This window comes from Anomaloglossus baeobatrachus, chromosome 7, assembly GCF_048569485.1.
Source record: "Anomaloglossus baeobatrachus isolate aAnoBae1 chromosome 7, aAnoBae1.hap1, whole genome shotgun sequence".
Classification (NCBI taxonomy): Eukaryota; Metazoa; Chordata; class Amphibia; order Anura; family Aromobatidae; genus Anomaloglossus; species Anomaloglossus baeobatrachus.
The window spans coordinates 206,406,186-206,431,188 of NC_134359.1; the positions used below are offsets into that span (position 1 = coordinate 206,406,186).

The 25,003-nt window shown below is 44.3% G+C and overlaps 1 protein-coding gene across 1 annotated transcript in view; it reads right to left on the minus strand.

Moving 5' to 3' along the window:
* The window catches only part of LOC142245285 (ectonucleotide pyrophosphatase/phosphodiesterase family member 7-like), a 94,325-nt gene that overhangs the window by 21,024 nt on the left and 48,298 nt on the right, over positions 1-25,003 (minus strand). Inside the window, exon 4 of the mRNA XM_075317883.1 lies at positions 9,380-9,644. Coding sequence (XP_075173998.1) covers positions 9,380-9,644 — 265 coding nt within the window. The remainder of the gene's footprint in view (positions 1-9,379; positions 9,645-25,003) is intronic.

The following is a 25,003-nucleotide window of genomic DNA, read 5'->3' on the forward strand; positions in this document are numbered from 1 at the left end:
GCTGAACCCAGGGTGCCGAGTAAGCCATACGGCCCTATGGAGCAGTGGTAGCGGAACCCCGGCTACCCCAGTTATACAAGTCCTCATTGGGACTGTTCACTGTTAAAGTTCCAGATGGTTTGAAAAAGTTTTGAAAATGGACCACGGCCGTGAACTGGCAGGCCAACCCAAAAACTATTGGGCCTTGTAAATAGTCCCTGACCACCCTTCTCACCCTGCTGCAGTCTCTGGAGAGGCTGATTGGAGGAAGGGCCTTCGGTAGAGTAGGCCGAAGCCCAGTCACCATTGAGACCGGTGACTACCCTCCAGACCAGGGGTCCCGGACTTGGGGACCGTGACAAAAAACTGCCGGGTAAGGAACTTTTTACCCGGCCCTTAAGGGCAACACGCGGACCTGTCCTGGACTTGGGCAAGGGGTGTGCACCAGTGCTTAGCGGTGGCACCAGGGGGCAGGTTGTTTTGGGTGGGGGTGCGGTGAGAAGGACCCGGTCCATCCCGTCCAGGTTTAAATGTGAAATATTTAAGCAATGTGCCTCCCGTAAGGGAAACAAAAACAATGTATTTAATGTTAGTATACTTGTAAACTGTTCCTCTTTTTCTACTTTTCAGTTCCTGTTAAATAAATGTTGGTGGTCGGACAGCCCGCGGACGATCTGTATTAAACCAAGGGAGAATGTGATGCCCTGGCAAAACCAGTCACACATTAGACCCCCGCATAACACCATCCCTCACAGGATTACATACAGCCGACCTGAAACCCTAGTCACCCCCCCTCAGGGCAGGACAGGCACACCAGTGGGCGGGACCAGGCGGTTAGGGAATGCCCACCTAGGGGTCTACAGTAGACAGCCCGGGGTGGGAAAACAAGTAATCGAGTCAAGTTCTAGTTCAAGTGAGGAGTAGTTCAAGAGAGGCTGGGGCTAGATGTAGCTCCAGTGGAGGAGAAGCTCGAGTTGAAAGGTGCCAGGGTTGAAGCCCTGGTACCTTGGTTAGGTGGCAGACGGTGGTCTCCGTCGGTAGGCGACGGGAAGATGGCAGCCAGAGATCCGAGGTGGACCGGGACAGGGTTGGAGCCCGCCGGTACCGACACCAGAGACCCGACCCGGAAACCGTGCACAGAGGGGGCACTCAGACTCTGAAGCCAGGACCGGAACCAACGGCCTAGCTAACCAACCGATTGAGGGCAGGATTATAGGTCCTGTCCCAACCAAAGTCCCAAAAGCAGACAACCACCTACAGAAAGGGATAGGGCAACCGGCAGGGCCCATAGATCCCACGGGTCAGTGTCAGCGGGCATGGCTCCTCAGGTACACAAAAAAGTCGGGAGCGGACTCCCGTGTTCCATACCGGGAAGTCTAAAGAAACAACAGAATTAGTGCAGAGGAAAAGATGGCGACCACCAGCCCGGGTGGGGGACTAGAGTACAACCGGCCTCGGCGGCCAGCCACCAGCATGTTGGTTTACCAAAAGACTCGTGTGATTCATTTAATCGTGAGTAACCAAACACCCCCTGGTACGTTCAGGCGTGCAGGCCTTTGCCATTGCCATACCCTGCACAGAGAAACTGGGTACTGGGGCAACCATCCCTATCCACGAAGGAGTTAACATCCAGCTGCCAGTACATCTCCCCCGGGTGTCCCACAGCAACAGCGGTGGTGTCCCACTTCACCACACACCGTAGGTGGCGTCATGAACTGAATACGGCCAAGCCCGTACAACTACGCCCCCCTTTTCATTTGACGTGTCCGCATGACCCCCGGGTCCGGAGGATCCATCGAGCCACACAGCGGGTCCGGATCCGAGCAGCCCGGCTGCTACAGGCGTTGGGGCGGAACACAACCAATCAGCGACACAGGATTTCCGTTACAGACAGACAGAATTAGACAATTATATACAGTGCCTTGCGAAAGTATTCGGGCCCCCTTGAATTTTTTAACCTTTTCCCACATTTCAAGCTTCAAACATAAAGATACAAATTTTAATGTTCTGGTAAAGAATCAACAACAAGTGGACACAATTGTGAAGGTGAGTGATATTTATTGCTTATTTTAAACATTTTTAAAAAAGAAATAACTGAAAATTGGGGCGTGCAATATTATTCATCCCCTTTAAGTTAATATTTTGTAGCGCCACCTTTTGCTGCGATTACAGCACAAGTCGCTTGGGGTATGTGTCTATCACTTTTGCACATTGAGAGACTGAAACTCTTGCTCATTCTTCCTTTGCAAACAGCTCGAGCTGAGTGAGGTTGCATGAAGAGCGTATGTGAACAGCAGTTTTCAGCTCTTTCCACAGATTCTCGATTGGATTCAGGTCTGGACTGTGATTTGGCCATTCTAACACCTGGATACGTTTATTTGTAAACCATTCCATTGTAGATTTTGCTTTATGTTTGGGATCATTGTCTTGTTGGAAGACAAATCTCCGTCCCAATCTCAGGTCTTTTGTAGACTCCAACAGGTTTTTTTCAAGAATGGTCCTGTATTTGGCTCCATCCATCTTCCCATCAATTTTAACCATCTTTCCTGTGCCTGCTGAGGAAAAGCAGGTCCACACCATAATGCTGCCACCACCATGTTTGACAGTGGGGATGTGTTCAGGGTGATGAGCTGTGTTGCTTTTACGCCAAACATATCATTTGGCATTGTGCCCAAAAAGTTTGATTTTGGTTTCATCTGACCAGAGCACCTTCTTCCACATGATTGGTGTGTCTCCCAGGTTGCTTGTGGCAAACTTTAAATGACACTTTTTATGGATATCTTTGAGAAATGGCTTTCTTCTTGCCACTCTTCCATAAAAGCCAGATTTGTGCAGTGTACGACTGGTTGTTGTCCTATGGACAGACTCTCCCACCTCAGCTGTAGATCTCTGCAGTTCATCCAGAGTGATCATGAGCCTCTTGGCTGCATCTCTGATCAGTCTTCTCCTTGTTTGAGATGAAAGTTTGGATGGACGGCCAGGTCTTGGTAGATTTTCAGTAGTATGATACTCCTTCCATTTCAATATAATCACTTGCACAGTGCTTCTTGTGATGTTTAAAGTTTTGGAAATCGTTTTGTAATCAAATCCGACTTCTCCACAACAGTATCACGGACCTGCCTGTTGTGTTCCTTGGTCTTCATGATGCTATCTGCACTTTAAACAGAACACTGAGACTATCACAGAGCAGGTGCATTTATACGGAGACTTGATTTCACACAGGTGGCTTATATTTATCATCATCAGTCATTTAGGACAACATTGGATCATTCAGAGATCCTCAATGAACGTCTGGAGTGAGTTTGCTGCACTGAAAGTAAAGGGGATGAATAATATTGCACGCCCCAATTTTCAGTTATTTATCTTTTACAAAAGTTTAAAATAAGCAAAAAATTTTGTTCAACTTCATAATTGTGTCCCACTTGTTGTTGATTCTTCACCAGAACATTAAAATTTTTATCTTTTTGTTTGACTGAAATGTGGGAAAAGGTTGAAAAATTCAAGGGAGCCGAATACTTTCGCAAGGCACTGTATATAGATAGGTGCAATGCAATAATAAGACAGGTTATCAAACTTGGATTTATTCAGTTTGGAAAAACTTATTACAATGTGCAATTAAATTAAGGGAACAGCACAGAGATCTTCCTCCCTATTATTTTTACACCTAGGCCTGAGACAGTGACAAGTAGGCATCCTATATGTCTAGAGGAAAGAAGATTTAAAGGGAGTCTGTCAGGTTTTTGCTATTTCATCTGAGAGCAGTATAATATAGAGAGAGATACTCTGATTCCAGGAATGTGTTATTTATTAGGCTGTGCGTGGCGCCCCTGAGGCTTCAGTCGCCACAGGGTACTGCACCTCATTTTAGGTGCGGTACTCATTCTGGATCCAGAGGAGGTTGGTACCGGTTCAACAACACAAAAAGTCATATACACCAATAGGTTGCTCTCCCCAATGGGGATCAGCTAGGGTTGGGTCTTAAGGCAGTTACCAAACATGAGGGGGTCACGCCCACTAGCGACAGGGAACCGGGGAAAGGAGTAGCCACCATGGGAAGTGAGGAGCAACACAATTAGGTTAGGGAGGTCTCCAGCAGGAGAGGAAGAGAGAAGTCGGGTTTTCCGAGTGGCTCTGGTGGGACGCAGGAGTCAGTACGGTCGCCGAGGGGAGAGCAGGGTGCAGAACCAAGGGTGTATTATACTTTAGGTTATCCACCAAAATCTGCAGAACAGGGGGATTGTATTTCCCTTTGGCCACCACAGTTCCCAGAGCACAGTGCTTCATAGGGTCCGGGGTTGTGAACTAAGTCGGGGTCATGAACTAAGTCCGGCTCCACCTTAGACCCGCGGCACCTGCATATGGGACGGGAGAAAACACTTCTCAAGAACCGGGGTCCCCAAGAAGCTTCAGGCCACGGAGATCAAACTAAAAAGGCGCAAGGAGCAGGGCCCACCATTCACTGTACGGTTCTGACCTCCAACGGATCTGGGATCGACTGGGGCCCATCACGGCGGTGACCAGCATCTCCCGGGTAAACCAAGACTGTGAATAAAGAATTCCTTGAACCCGCAGAGACTGTGTCTGCCTGTCCTTGTTGGCGCCGCCATTACTACTCTCCTCATCATCCTCCCCGGTTCCCGCTCCACCTGTGGGGAGCAGAAACATCTTAGCTCCTATAACCATCTGCCCTGGAGTACAGCGACAGCAGCGTTGGCTATTCCCTGGCCGCTTACCGCAGGTGGCGTCACGAGACAAATCGTCCACCATCATCACCCTTCCTCTCTTTTTTATTGTACACCTTAGGGACACGAAACTGGGCAAGGGCCACCCGTGACATCACCGAGCCCGGCAACGAGTAAAGTTAACCCCTCTCCCCATGGGTGCTACATGTGCGCCACAGTTTCAATACAATCAGTGTTTTATGAGCCGAAGATTATCAATGCCTAACTAAATTTCTGGTGTAAAGCACTCAAGCTAATTTGTGTAGCCCTACTCTCAATGCTGATTAGCATCTTGCTGACAATGCAGAATGTACACAGGAAGCTGCCAATTAGTGGTGTGGATGACGTTATACATATCTCAATATTCTGATCACTGCCACATTTACAACAGAGAAAATAGGAATTCTATCAAAACTACACAAGGCAATCATGTAAGCAATACAGTGCTGGAATCAGACTCTCTGTCCCTACCTCATGGTTCTCTCAGATCACATAGCAAAGGCCTGCTAACAGATTCTCTTTAATCATAATCACAGGCACAGATTCTTTACTGTAAGAGGAATGAGACTATGGAAGTCTCTGCCACATAATATTGTAATGGTTGATTTACTACAAAAGTTTAAGTAGGGCCTGGATACCTTTCTTGAAAAATATAATATTACAGGTTATTGCACTAGATTATATGATTGGGCATTGATCCATACAATTAGCCATTTGTGGAGCCAGGAAGGAATTTTCCCCTAATATGAGACAATTAGCGTCTGTCTTGTAGAATTTTGCCTTCCTCTGGATCAACACATTAGGCGATGGGTTGAACTCCATGGACTTGTGTCTACCTTCAACCTTAAAACCATGGATCTAACAATGATTATATTAGAGATAAACCAAAGTGACACTGAAAGAAACAAATAAGTTTTCAAATGGAAACAACAGGAAAATAAAAAGTTTCTCAGGCACTTCATAGCCAAAAGTATAACTCAATAATAGTAAAAAAAAACTTATATATTTACGTAAAGTAATGGGGCTTATTGTAAATTCACAAATATACGAATAGGTCAGTTTACTGTGCCGAAAAAGTATCTGACAGCTGATACTTGCTTCCTGATCCACGGGGAGCATGTACTCAACTATGACTGTATGTCTTCAGCCAAGTATGTTTGGCACAGTGTTTCAGAGAAACAAATACTATTAAAGCCATCAAGAGACTGAGCCGCCCCATAGATTAATTGCACAGACAGGTATAGGGAGAGACCTATCACTCCATAGCAGCCCGTGCGGGAACACTGCTGAGGACCCATCTGTCTGCCTAGGCTACTGTATGGTGGTCACCGGTGGCATCTAGTATGTACAGTTAGGTCCAGAAATATTTGGACAGTGACACAAGTTTTGTTATTTTAGCTGTTTACAAAAACATGTTCAGAAATACAATTATATATATAATATGGGCTGAAAGTGCACACTCCCAGCTGCAATATGAGAGTTTTCACATCCAAATTGGAGAAAGGGTTTAGGAATCATAGCTCTGTAATGCATAGCCTCCTCTTTTTCAAGGGACCAAAAGTAATTGGACAAGGGACTCTAAGGGCTGCAATTAAATCTGAAGGCGTCTCCCTCGTTAACCTGTAATCAATGAAGTAGTTAAAAGGTCTGGGGTTGATTACAGGTGTGTGGTTTTGCATTTGGAAGCTGTTGCTGTTACCAGACAACATGCGGTCTAAGGAACTCTCAATTGAGGTGAAGCAGAACATCCTGAGGCTGAAAAAAAAGAAAAAATCCATCAGAGAGATAGCAGACATGCTTGGAGTAGCAAAATCAACAGTCGGGTACATTCTGAGAAAAAAGGAATTGACTGGTGAGCTTGGGAACTCAAAAAGGCCTGGGCGTCCACAGATGATAACAGTGGTGGATGATCGCCGCATACTTTCTTTGGTGAAGAAGAACCCGTTCACAACATCAACTGAAGTCCAGAACACTCTCAGTGAAGTAGGTGTATCTGTCTCTAAGTCAACAGTAAAGAGAAGACTCCATGAAAGTAAATACAAAGGGTTCACATCTAGATGCAAACCATTCATCAATTCCAAAAATAGACAGGCCAGAGTTAAATTTGCTGAAAAACACCTCATGAAGCCAGCTCAGTTCTGGAAAAGTATTCTATGGACAGATGAGACCAAGATCAACCTGTACCAGAATGATGGGAAGAAAAAAGTTTGGAGAAGAAAGGGAACGGCACATGATCCAAGGCACACCACATCCTCTGTAAAACATGGTGGAGGCAACGTGATGGCATGGGCATGCATGGCTTTCAATGGCACTGGGTCACTTGTGTTTATTGATGACGTAACAGCAGACAAGAGTAGCCGGATGAATTCTGAGGTGTACCGGGATATACTTTCAGCCCAGATTCAGCCAAATGCCGCAAAGTTGATCGGACGGCGCTTCATAGTACAGATGGACAATGACCCCAAGCATACAGCCAAAGCTACCCAGGAGTTCATGAGTGCAAAAAAGTAGAACATTCTGCAATGGCCAAGTCAATCACCAGATCTTAACCCAATTGAGCATGCATTTCACTTGCTCAAATCCAGACATAAGACGGAAAGACCCACAAACAAGCAAGACCTGAAGGCTGCGGCTGTAAAGGCCTGGCAAAGCATTAAGAAGGAGGAAACCCAGCGTTTGGTGATGTCCATGGGTTCCAGACTTAAGGCAGTGATTGCCTCCAAAGGATTCGCAACAAAATATTGAAAATAAAAATATTTTGTTTGGGTTTGGTTTATTTGTCCAATTACTTTTGACCTCCTAAAATGTGGAGTGTTTGTAAAGAAATGTGTACAATTCCTACAATTTCTATCAGATATTTTTGTTCAAACCTTCAAATTAAACGTTACAATCTGCACTTGAATTCTGTTGTAGAGGTTTCATTTCAAATCCAATGTGGTGGCATGCAGAGCCCAACTCGCGAAAATTGTGTCACTGTCCAAATATTTCTGGACCTAACTGTATGTATCTAAGTATGTTTTTGTCTCAAAAGCCAGAATGTCTCAGAGTCAAACATATCTGGCTGAAGTCATACAGTCTGATACCTGCTTCTTGTGAATCTGGCAGTATGTACCAGATGTTAGGTTTCTTAAACAATTGTCAAGTACCGTTTTTAAATGAAGTACTGCTCCTTATAAAATAAAAATAATACTCCCATCTCCCGCACTAACACCATACTGACAATGCTGGCACCGGGGGTTGCCTGACATTGTTATGCCACTTTAGCCCTGCAGCAATTTGGCATCTATTCTTGGTCTGTTGCGCTCTTACTTTGAGCTCAGCCCTATAGCAGCTGCAGATTGGTTGCAGGCCTCATGTGGCATAAAATTGTTACAGAGTTAGACCTGGACTAACAATGCTAGAATGGAGCTAGTGCAGAAGGTGAGTAGCTGTTATTTTACAAGGACTACTTCTTTTAAAAAGGGGGTGTCTGGGAAGTAGACAACTCGTTTCAGGACACCTTGTCTTGAGGACACACTTTTGCGAAACATGCGTTGAGGCTGCGAGGAGGACATGGGTAAGCTGCAGATCACATGATCATTTCTTATATGCTTATGTTGCCTAATTGTGCTATATAATTTTATGGATCCTGGAATTGTTTGATGTTGCACAAAGGCTTTATAACTGATCTATCATTGTTTGTTACCCTGTCCACAAATGGGACTATCCCGTTGGGTGATTTGAACCCATGGGTCATGATGGTTCCTCCTCAATAAGGGTTTCTATCCTACATATTTAAACCTAAACTGTATACTGACGTACAGTTAATAACTTTTTTTCCTTTTTAATTTAATATCAATGAATATTTTATAATTTTAATATGTTATGCTTTGTTGCTGCTTTTTCGGGTATTCCCATTATTGTATTATTATATCTACTTTAAGTCATTGTGGTAAAGACCTCGCTACATATGGCAAAGCCCTATGAGGCTGTATAATGTGTTTATACTCCCGAGACTAAAGGCCCTGTTGCACGCAACGACATATCTAACGATATGTTGTCAGGGTCACGGATTTCGTGACGCACATCCAGCGTGTTGTTAGCGACGTCAGTGCGTGTAACAGCTACGAGCGAGTGTTAACGATCAAAAATACTCACCTAATCATTGATCGTTGACACGTCGTTCATTTTCAAAATCTTGTTGGTCGTTGTGGACGTAGGTTGTTCATCATTCCTGAGGCAGCACACATCACTACGTGTATACACCGGGAACGACGAACAACAGCTTACCTGCATCCTCTGGCAACGAGGTGAGCATGTCGTTAATGTGGCTGCTCTTCGCCCCTCCGCTTCTATAGGTCGGCCGCTGTGTGACATCGCTGTGACGGCAAACGAACCTCCCCCTTAACGAGGAAGTTGTTCGCCATCCACAGGATGTCGCTTGGAAGATAAGTACGTGTGACGGGTGTTAGCGATATTGTTCGCCACGGGCAGTGATTTGCCCATGACACACAAAGGACGGGGGCGGGTGCTTTCACAAGCGATATCGCTAGTGATGTCGCTGCGTGTAAAGCCCCCTTTACTCTGAAATAGAATAAATCAATCAGATACTGCAATGCTAATGGAGGAGGGAACAGTGCCCCTTATTCTTGATTATACCTAAGATGACTATTGAGTAAGCCATGCTTGATGTTACTTACTATATTTATTGTCATCGGTCTCCCCCGACTCTTCTGTTTGATCCGCACTTGAAATCATATCTTGAGTAACTGCAATAGAGCCGTTGTGTGGCTCCGGAGTGACTCCCAATAGTTTGCACATAAGGGGGTATATGTGAATGCTGTCAAACGGTTCTGAAACGTAATTCTTTTTAAAATCGGGCCCAAAGGCGCGAAATATCATCTTCATGTCCATTTCATTGTTGTCAAATCCATGATCTCCCTTATTAACATAAAATATATATCGCTGAAAAGAAAATAGTAAGAGTGTTATAAAAAATGGGGCAGATAGACATGACAATTGGGGAGTAGATACAATACAAACATTATCTATGGAAATGCAGATATAATGTAAGTCCAATGGATATTGTCAAACTGTATTAAAATAACCAGCTGGTCCCTTAAATCTCTGTCCATTTGTACCATGCTCTCTTGGTACCCCTCCCCCCCAACTCAAATGGATTGCTGCTATATAAGAATATACTATGTGCAGAGCTGTAGCCAGGCTATCAATCACCTGGGGCAAAGGGTTCAGTGTTCTGCCCTCCCTTGTATCTAAATATTTGAGCTTAATCAAAAGGATTTGTAAGCAGTGTTGTCCAACAATGACTTGGGGAAGGTCTGGCATGCAGGCATGACACACAACAAACATGGGATTCACCCCGACAAACAAGGGATACACCAGGGACACTTTAACAACAGTAGGCCCTAGCGCTAGTGAGATGGAAGATTGACGCCTCCTCCACTTACCTGGAACTGTATCCTGCACTCCTAGCCAGTCCCTATACAGGTTCTTCACCTGTCACTGAGCAGGAACTGGAAGCCCTGAGAGACCCTGCAATAAACCCTGGCTAGTGAGTTAGTAGGTATGGGAAACTAGCTCCACCATTGCACTATAACAACATGAAGGAGAAGGTGTGACAGAGGAAACAACAAAAGGATAAGCCGAGGTTCACAGCTGCAGTCTGACACAAAGACTGCAGCCTACACCGCCACACTGCAACACGGGCTCAGCAGCTCCTTCCACCTTCAGGCCAAGCTTCAGACTGGATACAGAATAACCATCCCCCTCTACTGGGAGATGTGACCACATATAAAGGGGAAGGGAGTGGTCCCCAACTGGAAACACCTGAGGCCAGGAGTCAGAAGCTGCTGGAAAGCAATATTGACATTAACCATTTATGCACTGAATGAAAGGGAATATGCTTAATGTGAGGAGTCTCAGTTAGCAAAGAGAGACTCTGGCCCAGATCCTGTAACAAGTCTCTAGTAACAGAGAGATGGCCGTGACAACTGTATAACACATTGCAGTGGGGTAAATTTCCTAGTTTCCCCTTCAGTTATGCTTTGTCATCTGGTAAGTAATTAGTAAGAAATGCATATCTATATCTAGAAGATGCTGCATTTGGGCTATAATTGCTGATTATCCATACAGTGAGTGAGAGGACTCAAGAAGATCTGCAGAAAATGGGCCATCTCAGAAAAGGGTTATGTTTGTGAGAAAGCCCATTTACATTTTTGAGAACTAGGACTAAGTTGAATTAATAAATAATAACCATAGATCGTTTTTGGCCAGAGGTCTATTAAACCCTTAAAGCCATGGCATGTTTCCCGGTGGACATGCATGGTGGATCATATCTTAATAGTTGGCACACCTGATAAACTGCATTTGATATAGCATGTATGAGGGATTTTTTTCTTATAGTTAGAGGATTGTCTTGTAATATACAAGGTAGTTAGACATAAACAACATCTGAACATAACCAAGTGGGGGAGATTTTTGGTGGTCACCAATGATCACCATAACCCCTATAAAGGACATAAAGGATACAAAATCCCTGGTAGTGACTCCATATATACAATTGAAAAACCAAAGAAAAGAGTCAGTAACACTACCTTCATGCAAAGAACAATATTTTATTAAACAATTATATAACAAACACGATTAAAAAAGTTCAAGGTGTGCTGGTAAGGATACAAACAGTAGTGGAACATGCACACCATTGCTGGCTATAAATACATTAGGCAAGACAGCCTATAGCTGGGACTATGTGTCATGAATAATAATTTATAATAAAGAAGCACTCAATGGTTAACCAGAAAGATACATACAGTGCAACGTAGTGCAGAGATGTAGTTACTATTAGGCAGACAGTCAGTAAATGATCCCTATTAAGTGGAGCAAATTGCTCACAGGATGAATGAAAGGAGTGAAAAAACACCACTTTCACTCCTGCCCAGACTGGTAACCAAAAGAGGCTTGAATTTACACAAAGTTAGGATGACACATACCCATAGTCGCCAGGTCAGCAAAGGAGGTGCAGTTCCACAGACCCCTGACGCGTTTCGCGAGGGCTTCTTCACAATGGGGGTCGCAAAGAATAGTGTCATTCCCAGGGTATAAATACCCACATATCAGCTGTTACAGGTTGCGCGCAATGGCGACGCATATAGCGGCGCATGCGCGGTCAGCCGCAGCGAGTCGCCCGGAAGCTGCGTCAGCACTCCAGTATCTGGGTCCGGGAGGGAAAACCCCTTCAGACGTCACATCCGGCCCGTTACCAAGAGGAGGCATCTGCAGCAACAAGGCGACGCTGGCCAAGCGCGCATGCGCACAGCGTCACCAGCGATAGGAGATGAATCCCACAGCAGCCATCATGGGAAGGTCGTACCCATCACAGATACAGACCGACGCCATGATGGGAAGGTCAAAACTGGGGAGCATATAGTGTCAGCCAAAGTCCAAGTCCTGGACACAAATTACATGAATCGGTGCACATATATACAAAACGAAGTGCAGTACGTCATCATGCCTGAAAGTGCATATAACTACAAAAGACAAAATACAAGATACATAATATTGCACTGATAGTATGCGTCCAGGCAAACGGCTGACATTTCTAGATGGTCCCACAGGAAAAATGTTGTTATTCCATCATCCAAAGAATCATAGGCGGAGTCATATGCAGGGGAAAAGAATCCATTGATGGATAATCACAGCACTAAAATCGTTAAAAAACAGAAAATGACACAAAATTAAAATTGTGGAAAGGAGAGACTCAGCATATCCCTAGTGAAATAAATACTGAAAGAACACCCTAAGTTTGGGACAGTGAGATCTTACATATATATATTAAAGAAAGGACGAGACAAGACAAAAAGTCAAGACTAAACTAAAGGGAACAATTTATGAAAATCCATAAAAACTTAGTAAAAATCTTTATAAAAATTCATAAGAAGGGGGCAAAAGTGAGCTTTTCATTGAGGCCATTTGGAGCAACAGATCCCACGAGCACAATCCAGCGGCACTCCATCTGGGCTAACCGCCGTTGTAAATCGCCTCCACGGATGCCTCCGTGTAGGCAATCAATACCTCTGATTTTCAAAAATTTAGGATTGCAGTCGTGGAAACTGTAGAAATGCCGGGGCAGGGTTTTCAACGTTGTTACATCTTCAACATCGCGTGCTGCAATAATGTCCCTCACGTGCTCGTGTGTACGGACCCGCAGCTCACGTGAGGTCAGACCAATATATATCAGGCCACAATCACATGTGGCATAATATATTACATAAGTTGATTTGCACGAAATGAACTTATTGATCTTAAACTCACGTTTTCCATCTGATGACGTGAAGGTGGTGGCCCGGATGATGTTCCTACACCCCATACAATCGCCACATGGAAAACAGCCCCACCGAGGTTTCCCCACACCAGGAATGCAGGGCTGCTTTACCACGTAGTGACTCCTCACGAGTAAATCCCTTAAGTTCTTACCCCTGCGGGCTGTCATTAAGGGTTCAGATGGCAAAGACATAGCCAATGAGGGTTCAGTTGTGAGGATAGACCAGTGACGTGACATAATCGTCCTCATCTGATTCCACTGATGATTAAATGTGGATATAAAACGGACTGGTGGATTTGATTCCTCACCCATCCTCCCTTTAAAGTTAGGGTTCAGGAGGTCACTACGTTGGCATTTCTTAGCACGCTTATAGCCATCGTTAATTGAACGCTTACTATATCCCCTTTCTAGAAATCTCCTTCTCAGATCCATTGCCTGATGTTCAAAAGAAGGGTCCGAGGAGCATATGCGTCGCATCCTCAGAAATTGTCCTCTTGGGACTGCCCTGATGGTGGAAGACAGGTGCGCTGAGGATGCATGGAGGAGAGAGTTGACGGAGGTCTCCTTCCGAAAGACATCCGTCTCAATTCTGCCGTTGTCCTGAACCGACAGACGGATGTCCAGGAAGTCAATAGACGATGTATCATACCTATACGTCAATTTGATATTGAAGCTATTGCAGTTCAATTCAGACATAAAGTCCTGCAGCTCTGGGATGGTCCCGTGCCACACCATAAGTACATCGTCTATGTACCGGAACCATCCCGCCACCATGGAGGAGGCGTGGGCGCTACCCCGGAATACCTCCCGCTCCCAAATCTGGGGTCTGTGGAACTGCACCTCCTTTTCTGACCTGGCGACTATGGGTATGTGTCATCCTAACTTTGTGTAAATTCAAGCCTCTTTTGGTTACCAGTCTGGGCAGGAGTGAAAGTGGTGTTTTTTCACTCCTTTCATTCATCCTGTGAGCGATTTGCTCCACTTAATAGGGATCATTTACTGACTGTCTGCCTAATAGTAACTACATCTCTGCACTACGTTGCACTGTATGTATCTTTCTGGTTAACCATTGAGTGCTTCTTTATTATAAATTATTATTCATGACACATAGTCCCAGCTATAGGCTGTCTTGCCTAATGTATTTATAGCCAGCAATGGTGTGCATGTTCCACTACTGTTTGTATCCTTACCAGCACACCTTGAACTTTTTTAATCGTGTTTGTTATATAATTGCTTAATAAAATATTGTTCTTTGCATGAAGGTAGTGTTACTGACTCTTTTCTTTGGTTTTTCAAAGGTAGTTAGACAGTCTTAAAAATAATGTTTGTGGACTTTGTTTAAACACTCTTAAAATATTGTTGTTTTATGGTGGCCATGCGCAAGATGAGGCTGAGGACACATGGGCATTAATGCGAGTGAATCGCATGACACTCGGTTCCCGCTCTGCTGGAGTGTTAGCCGAGTGTCATGCCACTGTGATGCGATCCTGTGATCCCAGCACAGCCTTGGAGGAGGGGGGTGGTCGCTGCAGAGGAGAGGGAGGGAGTAATGTCCCCCACTCCTTCATTGTCAGCTGGATGCGATTCTCACACTGCACTCGCATTACACCAGTGTAATGCAAGTGCAGTGCGATGTTGCTCTCGCACCCATAGACTTGTATGGGTGCGAGAGAAAACAAATCAGATTCCACCCACAGCATGCTGCGATTGTTTTCTCGGTCTCGCTCATGGGGGTGGTCCCATAGAGTAACATGGATCCGGGTGGAATGCGATTTTTTATCGCATTCCACTCGCCATGTGTCCTTAGCCTAACAGTTCACTGATACTGACAGGATCACCTAAAGCTCTGATATGGATGGCTTTTAATATGCCGTCTAAGTTGTTTCAGTGGGAGACAAGCATTGTACAGAGGTGCCTTCATACCCATTTCCCGTTTATATGTTACTATGCTTGCTTATACAGTACCTTCCATACAATGTCCTTATCTTATTTAGAAAAAGAGAAAACGAGTTTTTAAAGTGCAAAAAGATAACAAGTTTTTATTAAACACAGGTGGGGAGAATCCAAACAGTCATTAAAAACATGTAAAAACATAAATGGCGGTTGTCCCCTACATTAGGGCATGGTACATAAATTTGATTGTTGATACATACAACATATAGACGGCACGTGCTTGATGGTGCAAAAAGGACACCTAGGTGTTAGTACATACAGGCCACAAAGAAAAACAGTAACAGCACATCATTGGACAAAATTATTGAAAAATTCCATGATTGTCGCAAGACCACAGAGTGTATCTAAATAGGTATAACAAGCTTATGTGTGCAAAGGCACTGAAAAAATATACTGCCCAGAGCACTCTCAGGTCATGCTGCCGATAAAGTACATAGCACTGTGAAGTTTGTAGCCATGATAAGGTTTCAAAGACCCCAGTCAGAGCCCGCACACATCAGGCACAATGCAACAAGAGCCCATTACCAGTCCAACCACGTAAGGGGGAAAGGTCCGCCAGTCACTGCAGCCTCAGGAAGACCTACGTACGTTTCGATATTGCTTGTATTAAATCTTCATCAGGGAGGAGGCAAGAGGTGCACACACTCCCCTGTCGCTGGCTTTTAAATATGCCACAGTGATTGCCGCGGACCCGGAAGTCTCGTTCGCGGCAATCACACCTGGCGCCGGACGAAAGAACGCGAGATGACGGCCGTCACGTCATCTTCGCGCATGCGCGGGAGCGGGGACGCGTCACCAAGGCTCCCGCGCATGCGCGCGACGTATAGACGGCCCCAGCTATGCGTCCACGAGCGGCACCAGATGCGATCGCACCGAGACAACCGGATACCACGGCAAATGTATACAAATCTCTCCATAATATAAGATAACATAATAGCTTTTAACAATAAGATGACAATGAATCGCATAGGAAAGTCCATCTTTAGTTGTTCATGTGGTTTGGGAGAGATGGTGGATCTCAGACAGCGGGCATATAGTCATTTTCTAGATCCTATAAAGGAACATGCATAAATCAATAAATAAGCCAGAACAGTAGGGTGGGATGCACAAAAGTTGAGGCAGATTAAAAACAGTTAAAAACATAAATAAAAGGGACAAAGGATACAGGTGAAGGAGCAAATGGCAATTCAGAATGAGCAACGGGCATAGACCCGAAATGGAGCACAAAATGTACATATATATATATGTGGTCCATTATATATATAGAAAGGTGATCACAAAGACCATAATGACACAGAAATACCAAATTAAGTGTTTTGCAAGGAGGAAGACTATGCAGAGTCAAGGAGATATCAACACTACAAAAAAGGGGCATAACTCACTGATTCGTTTAAGCCCTTAGGGGCCAGTGTGTCCAGGGTCACTATCCACTTGGTCTCACACTGCGCCAAACGTTTTTTAAGATCACCGCCCCTGATCCCTCCAGTTACCACATCAATCCCCCTTATCTTCAATTTTGAGGGGTCACAGGAGTGATGTGATCTGAAATGTCTGGGCAGTGTTTTGAGTATTGTGAGGTCCACCTCCGTTTTGGCCGCAGCAATGTCCCTCACATGCTCCCTGACCCTAATGCGGAGTTCTCTGGAAGTGAGTCCCACATAGGTCAGGGGGCATGTACATGTTGCAAAGTACACCACATGTGTGGTTGCACACGTGATGTAGTGTTTGATATTATATGTTTTCTGTCCATCAGATGAACAAAATGTTTGACTACGAAGGACATTGCAGCATGCAACACAATGGCCACAGGGAAAACAGCCCTGTAAAGGACCATGAGAACCAAAATGGTTAACTCGAGGTGGAACATAGTGGCTCTGGACCAGTATGTCCCTCAAATTCCTTGCTCTCCTAGATGTCATAAGGGGATTCTGAGTAAGTACACTAGCCAGAATAGGGTCGGTCATTAAAACCGGCCAATGTTTTTTCAAAATCCGGCGTATAGTCTCCCATTCCTGACTGTGTGTTCCAATGAACCGCACCGCGGTATCACGTTCCGCTGGTTTCTTCGGGGCACCAGTGAGTAGTTGCAGTCGGGGGGTGGTTTTGGCCCGGTTGTAACCCGCCCTAATGCTCCTACCACTGTATCCCCTCTCACGGAAACGTTCCCTGAGATCAGCCGACTGGGCCTCAAAGCTGTCATTAGAGGAGCAAATTCGCCTCATCCTCAGATATTGTCCGGTGGGAATGGCACGAATTGTAGATGGATTATGATCAGATGTAGCATGTAGCAGAGCATTGACGGAAGTCGTCTTGCGAAAGACGTCCGTCTGGATCACTCCCCTCTGATCCACCTCAATCAAGATGTCAAGGAAGTCTATCCTATGTCTGCTACTTTTATAAGTGAGTTTAATATTGAGATCATTGATATTTAGCTGTTTCATAAATAGATCTAGCTGCTCCGCTGTGCCCTGCCACACAAACAACACATCGTCTATGTATCTAAGCCAACACTGCACATGGGTGCTAAGCCCGGGGCCCTCGTCCGCAAAAACCTGCCTCTCCCAGTAACCCAGAAAGAGGCCTGCGTACGAAGGCGCACAAGCCGCACCCATCGCAGTGCCGCGTTGCTGTAAATAATAGATGTCTTTAAAGATGAAGAAGTTGTGTGACAGCACAAACTCAAGCAACTCGATAATCAACTCACTCAATTCACCATTCCGACCGGACATCTCGAGGAAGAAGCGGACAGCTCGTATTCCATCCATATGAGAAATACACGTGTATAGGCTCTCGACGTCGGCTGTGACAAGGATCATATCCTCTTCCAAAGAAATGCCGTCAATGCGCCTGAGGACGTCCGTAGTGTCCCGGACATAAGAGGGTAACGTTTCAACCAAGGTTTTTAAATGGTAGTCTATAAATCGACAAATAGGATCACATAAACCCTCTATGCCCGACACAATCGGACGACCAGGCGGGTTGACGGCATCCTTATGGACTTTAGGCAGTATGTAAAATGTAGGGACTTTAGGATATTTTTTACACAGCCCGTCAAACATTTTCTTGTTGATCAGGCCGGTATCCAGAGCCCTACGAAGTATCGCGGTAAGCTCAGTGGAAAAAACAGTCAAAGGATTGGAGGATAATTTTCTATAGGTGCTCTTATCCCGAAGCTGTCTAAGAACCTCCTGTTCATACTTAGCACAAGACAGCACCACAATGTTACCCCCTTTGTCAGCAGGTTTTATCACAATATCATGAAAACCCTGCAGCTCGATCAGAGCCTTCCTTTGGGAGTGAGTCAAATTATCCTTTTTCCGATAAGTCGGGATATTTTTCAGGTCCTCACTCACCATTTTAGTAAAAATATCAATTGCAGGGCTGATAGACAATGGGGGAAACTTAGTTGACTTGGGTAGAAGAGCATCTGGGAACATACCTGTTGTCGGGATCTCCTGTTCCTGGAGTAGATCCTCAAGGTTACGTATAGCCTCACGTTCCGCCACACTGTCGGACCCGTCATTCCGCTTATAAAAGAGTTTTTTGAGAATTAGTTTTCGTGAGAACAGGTTTAGGTCCTTCAAAGTTGAGAATAAGTGGAAAGCATTAGAGGGAGAAAAGGACAGACCACGTGAGAGGACCTCCACCTGAGCCCCAGTGAGCACCCGTTGAGATAGATTAAGTACCTGGAGTTTGTTCCCTTGACGTTTGTTCTTATTATATGTCACTGGTGGCCGGTTTCGATTTTTAACTCGTGCCCCAACAGAATCTCCAAGGTCCATGGAGCTCACTGAGGCCCCGGAGGAGGAACCACCTGCTGAGGTCGTGGACGCTAATGATGAAGATCTTAAGCGGGGGTTCTTGTTAGCAATGTCCCCCGTGCGTCCTCTGATTGTATTATTTCTCCATCTATATGCCCTCCGTAGGGTATAGTCCTGAATATCCCTATTCAATTTCTTTAGTTTGAAGGTCCTAATTTCCTGCTCCCATTTCTCTAACTCTTTATCGATCTCGGCGTAAAAGCGGGTGACGACAGTTGGTGTGCAGGTTTCCGTCAGGCTTTTCTCCAGTGCCTCTAATTCCGCTTCAATTGAGACCAATGAGGTGGAGTTATGGTCCCACAGCAAGCCCAGGAAACCCCGAGAGCATGTTTGAGCAAGTTCTTCCCATTTAGTTTTAAAGGCTTCATCCTCCAATGGGAAGGAGGGGAAAACCTGCACCCGGAGACCCCTGGGCACTAAATCTTTCTCTAGATACTTCCCCAAAAACGCTTTGTTCCACCAAAGTCTGGTGCGCTTCTTAAGTAACTCTTTATATTTGGTCATGATCACCTCATCAGACTGAATGCCATTGCTCACGTCACCTGTGACCCCACCGGTCTTTAGAACGTCGTCCAACTGTAACTGCCAGGTGCTATCCCTGGCCCGAAAGGTCATGGCGGCTGGAGATATATCTGTAGTAAACAGAATAAATATGATTAGGGGAGGAATACTCCAAAAAACCATCACAAAAATGAGGGTGGATCCAGACTTTTCTGGTGCCGCTCGTGGACGCATAGCTGCGATCGCATCTGGTGCCGCTCGTGGACGCATAGCCGCGATCGCATCTGGTGCCGCTCGTGGACGCATAGCTGGGGCCGTCTATACGTCGCGCGCATGCGCGGGAGCCTTGGTGACGCGTCCCCGCTCCCGCGCATGCGCGAAGATGACGTGACGGCCGTCATCTCGCGTTCTTTCGTCCGGCGCCAGGTGTGATTGCCGCGAACGAGACTTCCGGGTCCGCGGCAATCACTGTGGCATATTTAAAAGCCAGCGACAGGGGAGTGTGTGCACCTCTTGCCTCCTCCCTGATGAAGATTTAATACAAGCAATATCGAAACGTACGTAGGTCTTCCTGAGGCTGCAGTGACTGGCGGACCTTTCCCCCTTACGTGGTTGGACTGGTAATGGGCTCTTGTTGCATTGTGCCTGATGTGTGCGGGCTCTGACTGGGGTCTTTGAAACCTTATCATGGCTACAAACTTCACAGTGCTATGTACTTTATCGGCAGCATGACCTGAGAGTGCTCTGGGCAGTATATTTTTTCAGTGCCTTTGCACACATAAGCTTGTTATACCTATTTAGATACACTCTGTGGTCTTGCGACAATCATGGAATTTTTCAATAATTTTGTCCAATGATGTGCTGTTACTGTTTTTCTTTGTGGCCTGTATGTACTAACACCTAGGTGTCCTTTTTGCACCATCAAGCACGTGCCGTCTATATGTTGTATGTATCAACAATCAAATTTATGTACCATGCCCTAATGTAGGGGACAACCGCCATTTATGTTTTTACATGTTTTTAATGACTGTTTGGATTCTCCCCACCTGTGTTTAATAAAAACTTGTTATCTTTTTGCACTTTAAAAACTCGTTTTCTCTTTTTCTAAATAAGCTTATGAGTTTGTGCTATTTGGGTTGGATTCCAGAAAAGTCTGGATCCACCCTCATTTTTGTGATGGTTTTTTGGAGTATTCCTCCCCTAATGTCCTTATCTTCTAATTTCTCAGAATGGCTTTGGGAGTGTGAAGTTGGGAAGTTCCCAAGGATAATCCATACAAACCATGCAGATGTTCTCCGTGGTCAAATGTGACCTCAGAACCCCAATGTTGCAAGTCAAGAGCGCTAACCACTAACTCACCATTCTGCTTAGTAAAATAAATGGCTTACTTAAAGGGGTTTTCCACTCTCAGGAAAATGCATTCATAAAAATAATATTGACGGTGCTTGCGCAGAGTGAAGTCGTGGTGGGCTTAAGTAAAATGGCGGCGGTAGCAAGGCAGGTGCAGAATGACCTCTAAGTGGTTTCATTAAAATGACACAGATTGAGATCTCAGCTTCACACTGAGCCAATATCTAAATCTGTATATGCGCTTGCACTGTTGCCATTTTCCTGAAGGCTGCCAGAGATTAGTGGGTGCTGCACATGACTAAAATGGTGGCATCCTAAAATTTAAATCAGGAAGAAGATAAAGACACCAGACGCAGGTGTAAGGGCTTTGGCAGAGCTGAAGACCCTACCCACAGTTGCACCCTAATGCATGGAGACTAAAACTTCTAAAGATGATGTTAAAGAAACCATGCTGCAGGATTCTTCACTGAATCTGTGTACTAAATTAGTATAACAGCACCATTATGGGTATACCTTTAGTTTAATATTCATAACCCTGAAGACAGGTTCTCTTTAGTGATAAGATTCGTATTAATTGTAAATTTGATAAGAGAACTGTTGATTTTTAAAATATGTTTTTATACCTAAATAGTCTTCAAATTTCTGGATATATTCAGATACCTTAATAAAACATCTGAGGGAGTCATAGAAAAATAATATGCCTTACAACTGATAATGTACATTTTCAGATTTGAAACCTTTAAATGGGCTATACATGGAATGTAAATTGTTGCTGAACTGCCTGATATTGTGCAACAAAAACTTAAAAACCTATACTCGCCAAGAACGTGGTCTGCAACAAATAATTAAGTTATTATATAACATTAACCCCTTCACAATTCTTGATGTATATTTACGTCAATGTTCGTGTCCCTTGCTTTGATGTGGGCTCACACATGTCAGCCGACATGTGCCTCTAATAGCCACGGTTGGATCGGAGATCAGACCGTGGCTGTTAACCAGTTAAATCCCAGTCACTCTCTGACAGCTGGATTTAACACGCACTGGCAGGGAGCGAATCATTCCCCACGCCCTTTGGTGGCCCCATGACATGATTGTGGGGTGCTGTTGGGTTGTCATGACAGTCATGAGTCAGCTAATGACCCCTGGGACTATCATGACGAACTTCCTATGAATGCCGGCATTCATAGGAGATCATGATTTCTGCTATACAGAGCAGTGCGATGCTCTGTATAGCACAATTGATCAGATGCCCACAGCTTCAAGTCGCCTAAAGGGACTAGTAAATACAATAAAAAGGGGAAAGAGTTTTTAAAAATATGAACTATAGTGCTCACCAAGACGTGACTAATTTCTGGTTTCAGTCTTATTTTCAACACAATGGAAATCGACACAGCTGCCATTCCAATAACTCATTAACTGGCTGAAGAGTGCCACAGTTGTAGCCAATGATTGGCATGTCAGCCTATTTCCTTTGTATCGAGAATGGGAGTAGGAAGCGGATACTTGCAGGGACTGGGTGAGCACTTAAATAGGACTTTACAAAGGAATGTGAGGATGAATATTGATTTTTTTTTAAACACTTCATGACATATGACATATATTTATGTCATGTATTGTGTCCCTGCATCTTTCACTGAACATAAAAGATGATCTAATCAGCCAACATTTGCCTCTAAGGTCTGAGATCCACCGTGGCTGTTAACCAGATAAATCAGTCTATCAATTTCCGACAGCGGGATTTAACACACGCAAGTGGGAAGCGCGTTATGCCCCGTTCCCATCGGAGCACCCATGACATCATCACGGGGGAATGATGAATTGTCATGACAGCCAAGGGTCAACTGATGACCTCTTTGTCTGTCATTATGACCTCCTGTGAACACCGACTGCAAGCTGGGGATCATAGGAGCTCATGATTTCAGCTACTGTGGGGAAAATTAGTATTTGATACAACAAGGCAAAAGGGGGGTGATTTGAATTTTTGTAGGGGGGCTTTCATATTTACATTTTTTTTAACTTTTTATTGTATTTGCTAGTCCCCTTAGGAGAATGAACCTTCAATTTTCCTATCACTTGTGTTGTACAGAGCAGTGCATCACTATCAGCACTGCTCTGTATACAGTGAGAGAAAAAAGTATTTAATACCTTGACAGTTTTGCAAGTTTTCTCATCTACAAAGAATGGAACAGTCTATGATTTTTATTGTAGGTACACTTCAGCTGTGACAGACAGAATCCCACCAAAATCCATTTCATGATTTTTAAATAATTAATTTGTATTTTATTGCATGAAATAAGTATTTGATCATCTATCAACCAACCAGCAAGAATTCTGGCTCTCACAGACCTGTTATTTTTTCTTTAAGAAGCTCCTACTCTGCCCTCATTACCTATAATAATTTCACCTGTTTGAACTCGTTACCTGTATAAAAGACATTTGTCAACACACCTAATCAATCACACTCCAACCTCTCCACTATTACCAAGACCAAATAGCTGTCTAAGGACACAAGGGTCAAAATTGTAGACCTGCACAAGTCTGGGATGGGCTATAGGACAATAGGCAAGCAGGTTGGTGAGAAGGCTACAAGTGTTGGTGCAATTATTAGAAAATGGAAGAAATACAAGATGACTGTCAATCTTACTTTGTCTGGGGCTCAATGCAATATCTCGCCTCACGTCACAAGGATGATTCTGAGAAAGTTCAGGAATCAGCCCAGAACTACATAGAATGACCTTGTCAATGACCTGAAAAGAGCCAAAGGGACCACAGTCTCAAAGCTTACCATTAGTAACATTCTATGCCATCATGGATTAAAATTCTGCAGGGCATGCAAGGTCCAGCTGCTCATGCCAGCACATATCCAGGCCTGTCTGAAGTTTGCCAGTGATGATCTGGATGATCTAGAGCAGGAATGGGAGAATGTCTTGTGGTCAGATGAGAGAAAAATAGAACTTTTTAGTATCAACTCTCCTCGCCATGTTTCTAGGAAGAAGAAGGATGAGTACAATCCCAAGAGCACCGTCCCAACCATGAAGCATAGGTGTGGAAACTTCATACTTTGGGGTGCTTTTCTGCAAAGGAGACAGGACAACTGCACCATATTGAAAGTAGGATGAATGAGGTCATGTAAGGCAAGATTTTGGCCAACAAACTCCTTCCCTCAGTAAGAGTATTGAAGATGGGTCAAGGCTGGGTCTTCTAACATGACAATGACCCAAAACAATTAGTCAGGGCAGCTAAGGAGTGGCTCTGTAAGAAGCATTTCAAGGTCCTGGAGTGGCCTTGCCAGTCTCCAGTCCTGAACCCAATAGAAAATCTTTGGATGGAGTTGAAACTCAATATTGGCCAGCAACAGCCCTGAAGTCTGAAAGATCTGAAGGAGATCTGTAGGGAGGGGTTGGCCAAAATCCCTGCTGCAGTGTGTGCAAACTTGGTTAAGAACTACAGGAAACATCGGACTTCTGAAATTGCAAACAAAGGTTTCTGTACCAAATAACAAGTTCTGTTTTTCTATTATAGCAAATACTTATTTCATGCAATAAAATACAAATTCATTATTTAAAAATTATACAATGTGATTTTCTGGATTTTTTTATCCTGTCTGTCACAGTTGAAGTGTACCTACGATAATAGCCCTGACTAAGGCACTGTAACCGAAACGTGCGTAGAGAACTTGCCGCCAGCACGGCAGGAAGAGATGCCACTTAGTATGTTGAACTCTTTATTGTTTCAATCATTGACACCTTATTGTTAGCATTAAATTACTTTATTACTGCACTTTAGCTCTATCCTATGTCTCTATAGCATCAGGGGTATATGATTGACATGTGTAATTAACTTAGCCTACCCTTTGGTGTTAGAGGCATGGGGCTACTTTAAGCCTATGTACAGTTGCAATCTTAATCTCTTCTCATGCTGTGTTCTGTTGACCTTTATTCACTATTCCTGTACCTTAGCCTTTTAATTTAATTTACATTTTATTCCAGCTATTTGCTTTAGCTTTTCTTTTTTGGTGTTGCATGTACTGCATTTAGCCTGGCTGGATTTATTTTCCGCAATTGTGATTATCATGCTTGGTTTTACTATATTCTACATCTATTAACTTTTTAACCCCTGTTGTTTTGACAATTTTGGTCATTTCTACGACAAAAATTACAGGAATACATGCAAAATTGTCAAGGTATCAAATACCTATTTCCCTCACTGTATACAGAGCAGTGCTGATGCTGATGCCCTGCTCTGTAGAGCACAAGCAATAGTGCAGATTCATTCCCCTTAGGGGACTAGCAAATACAATAAAATATTTCAAATATTTTTTATTTTTTTTTTTTTTTATTTATTATTTTTTTTTT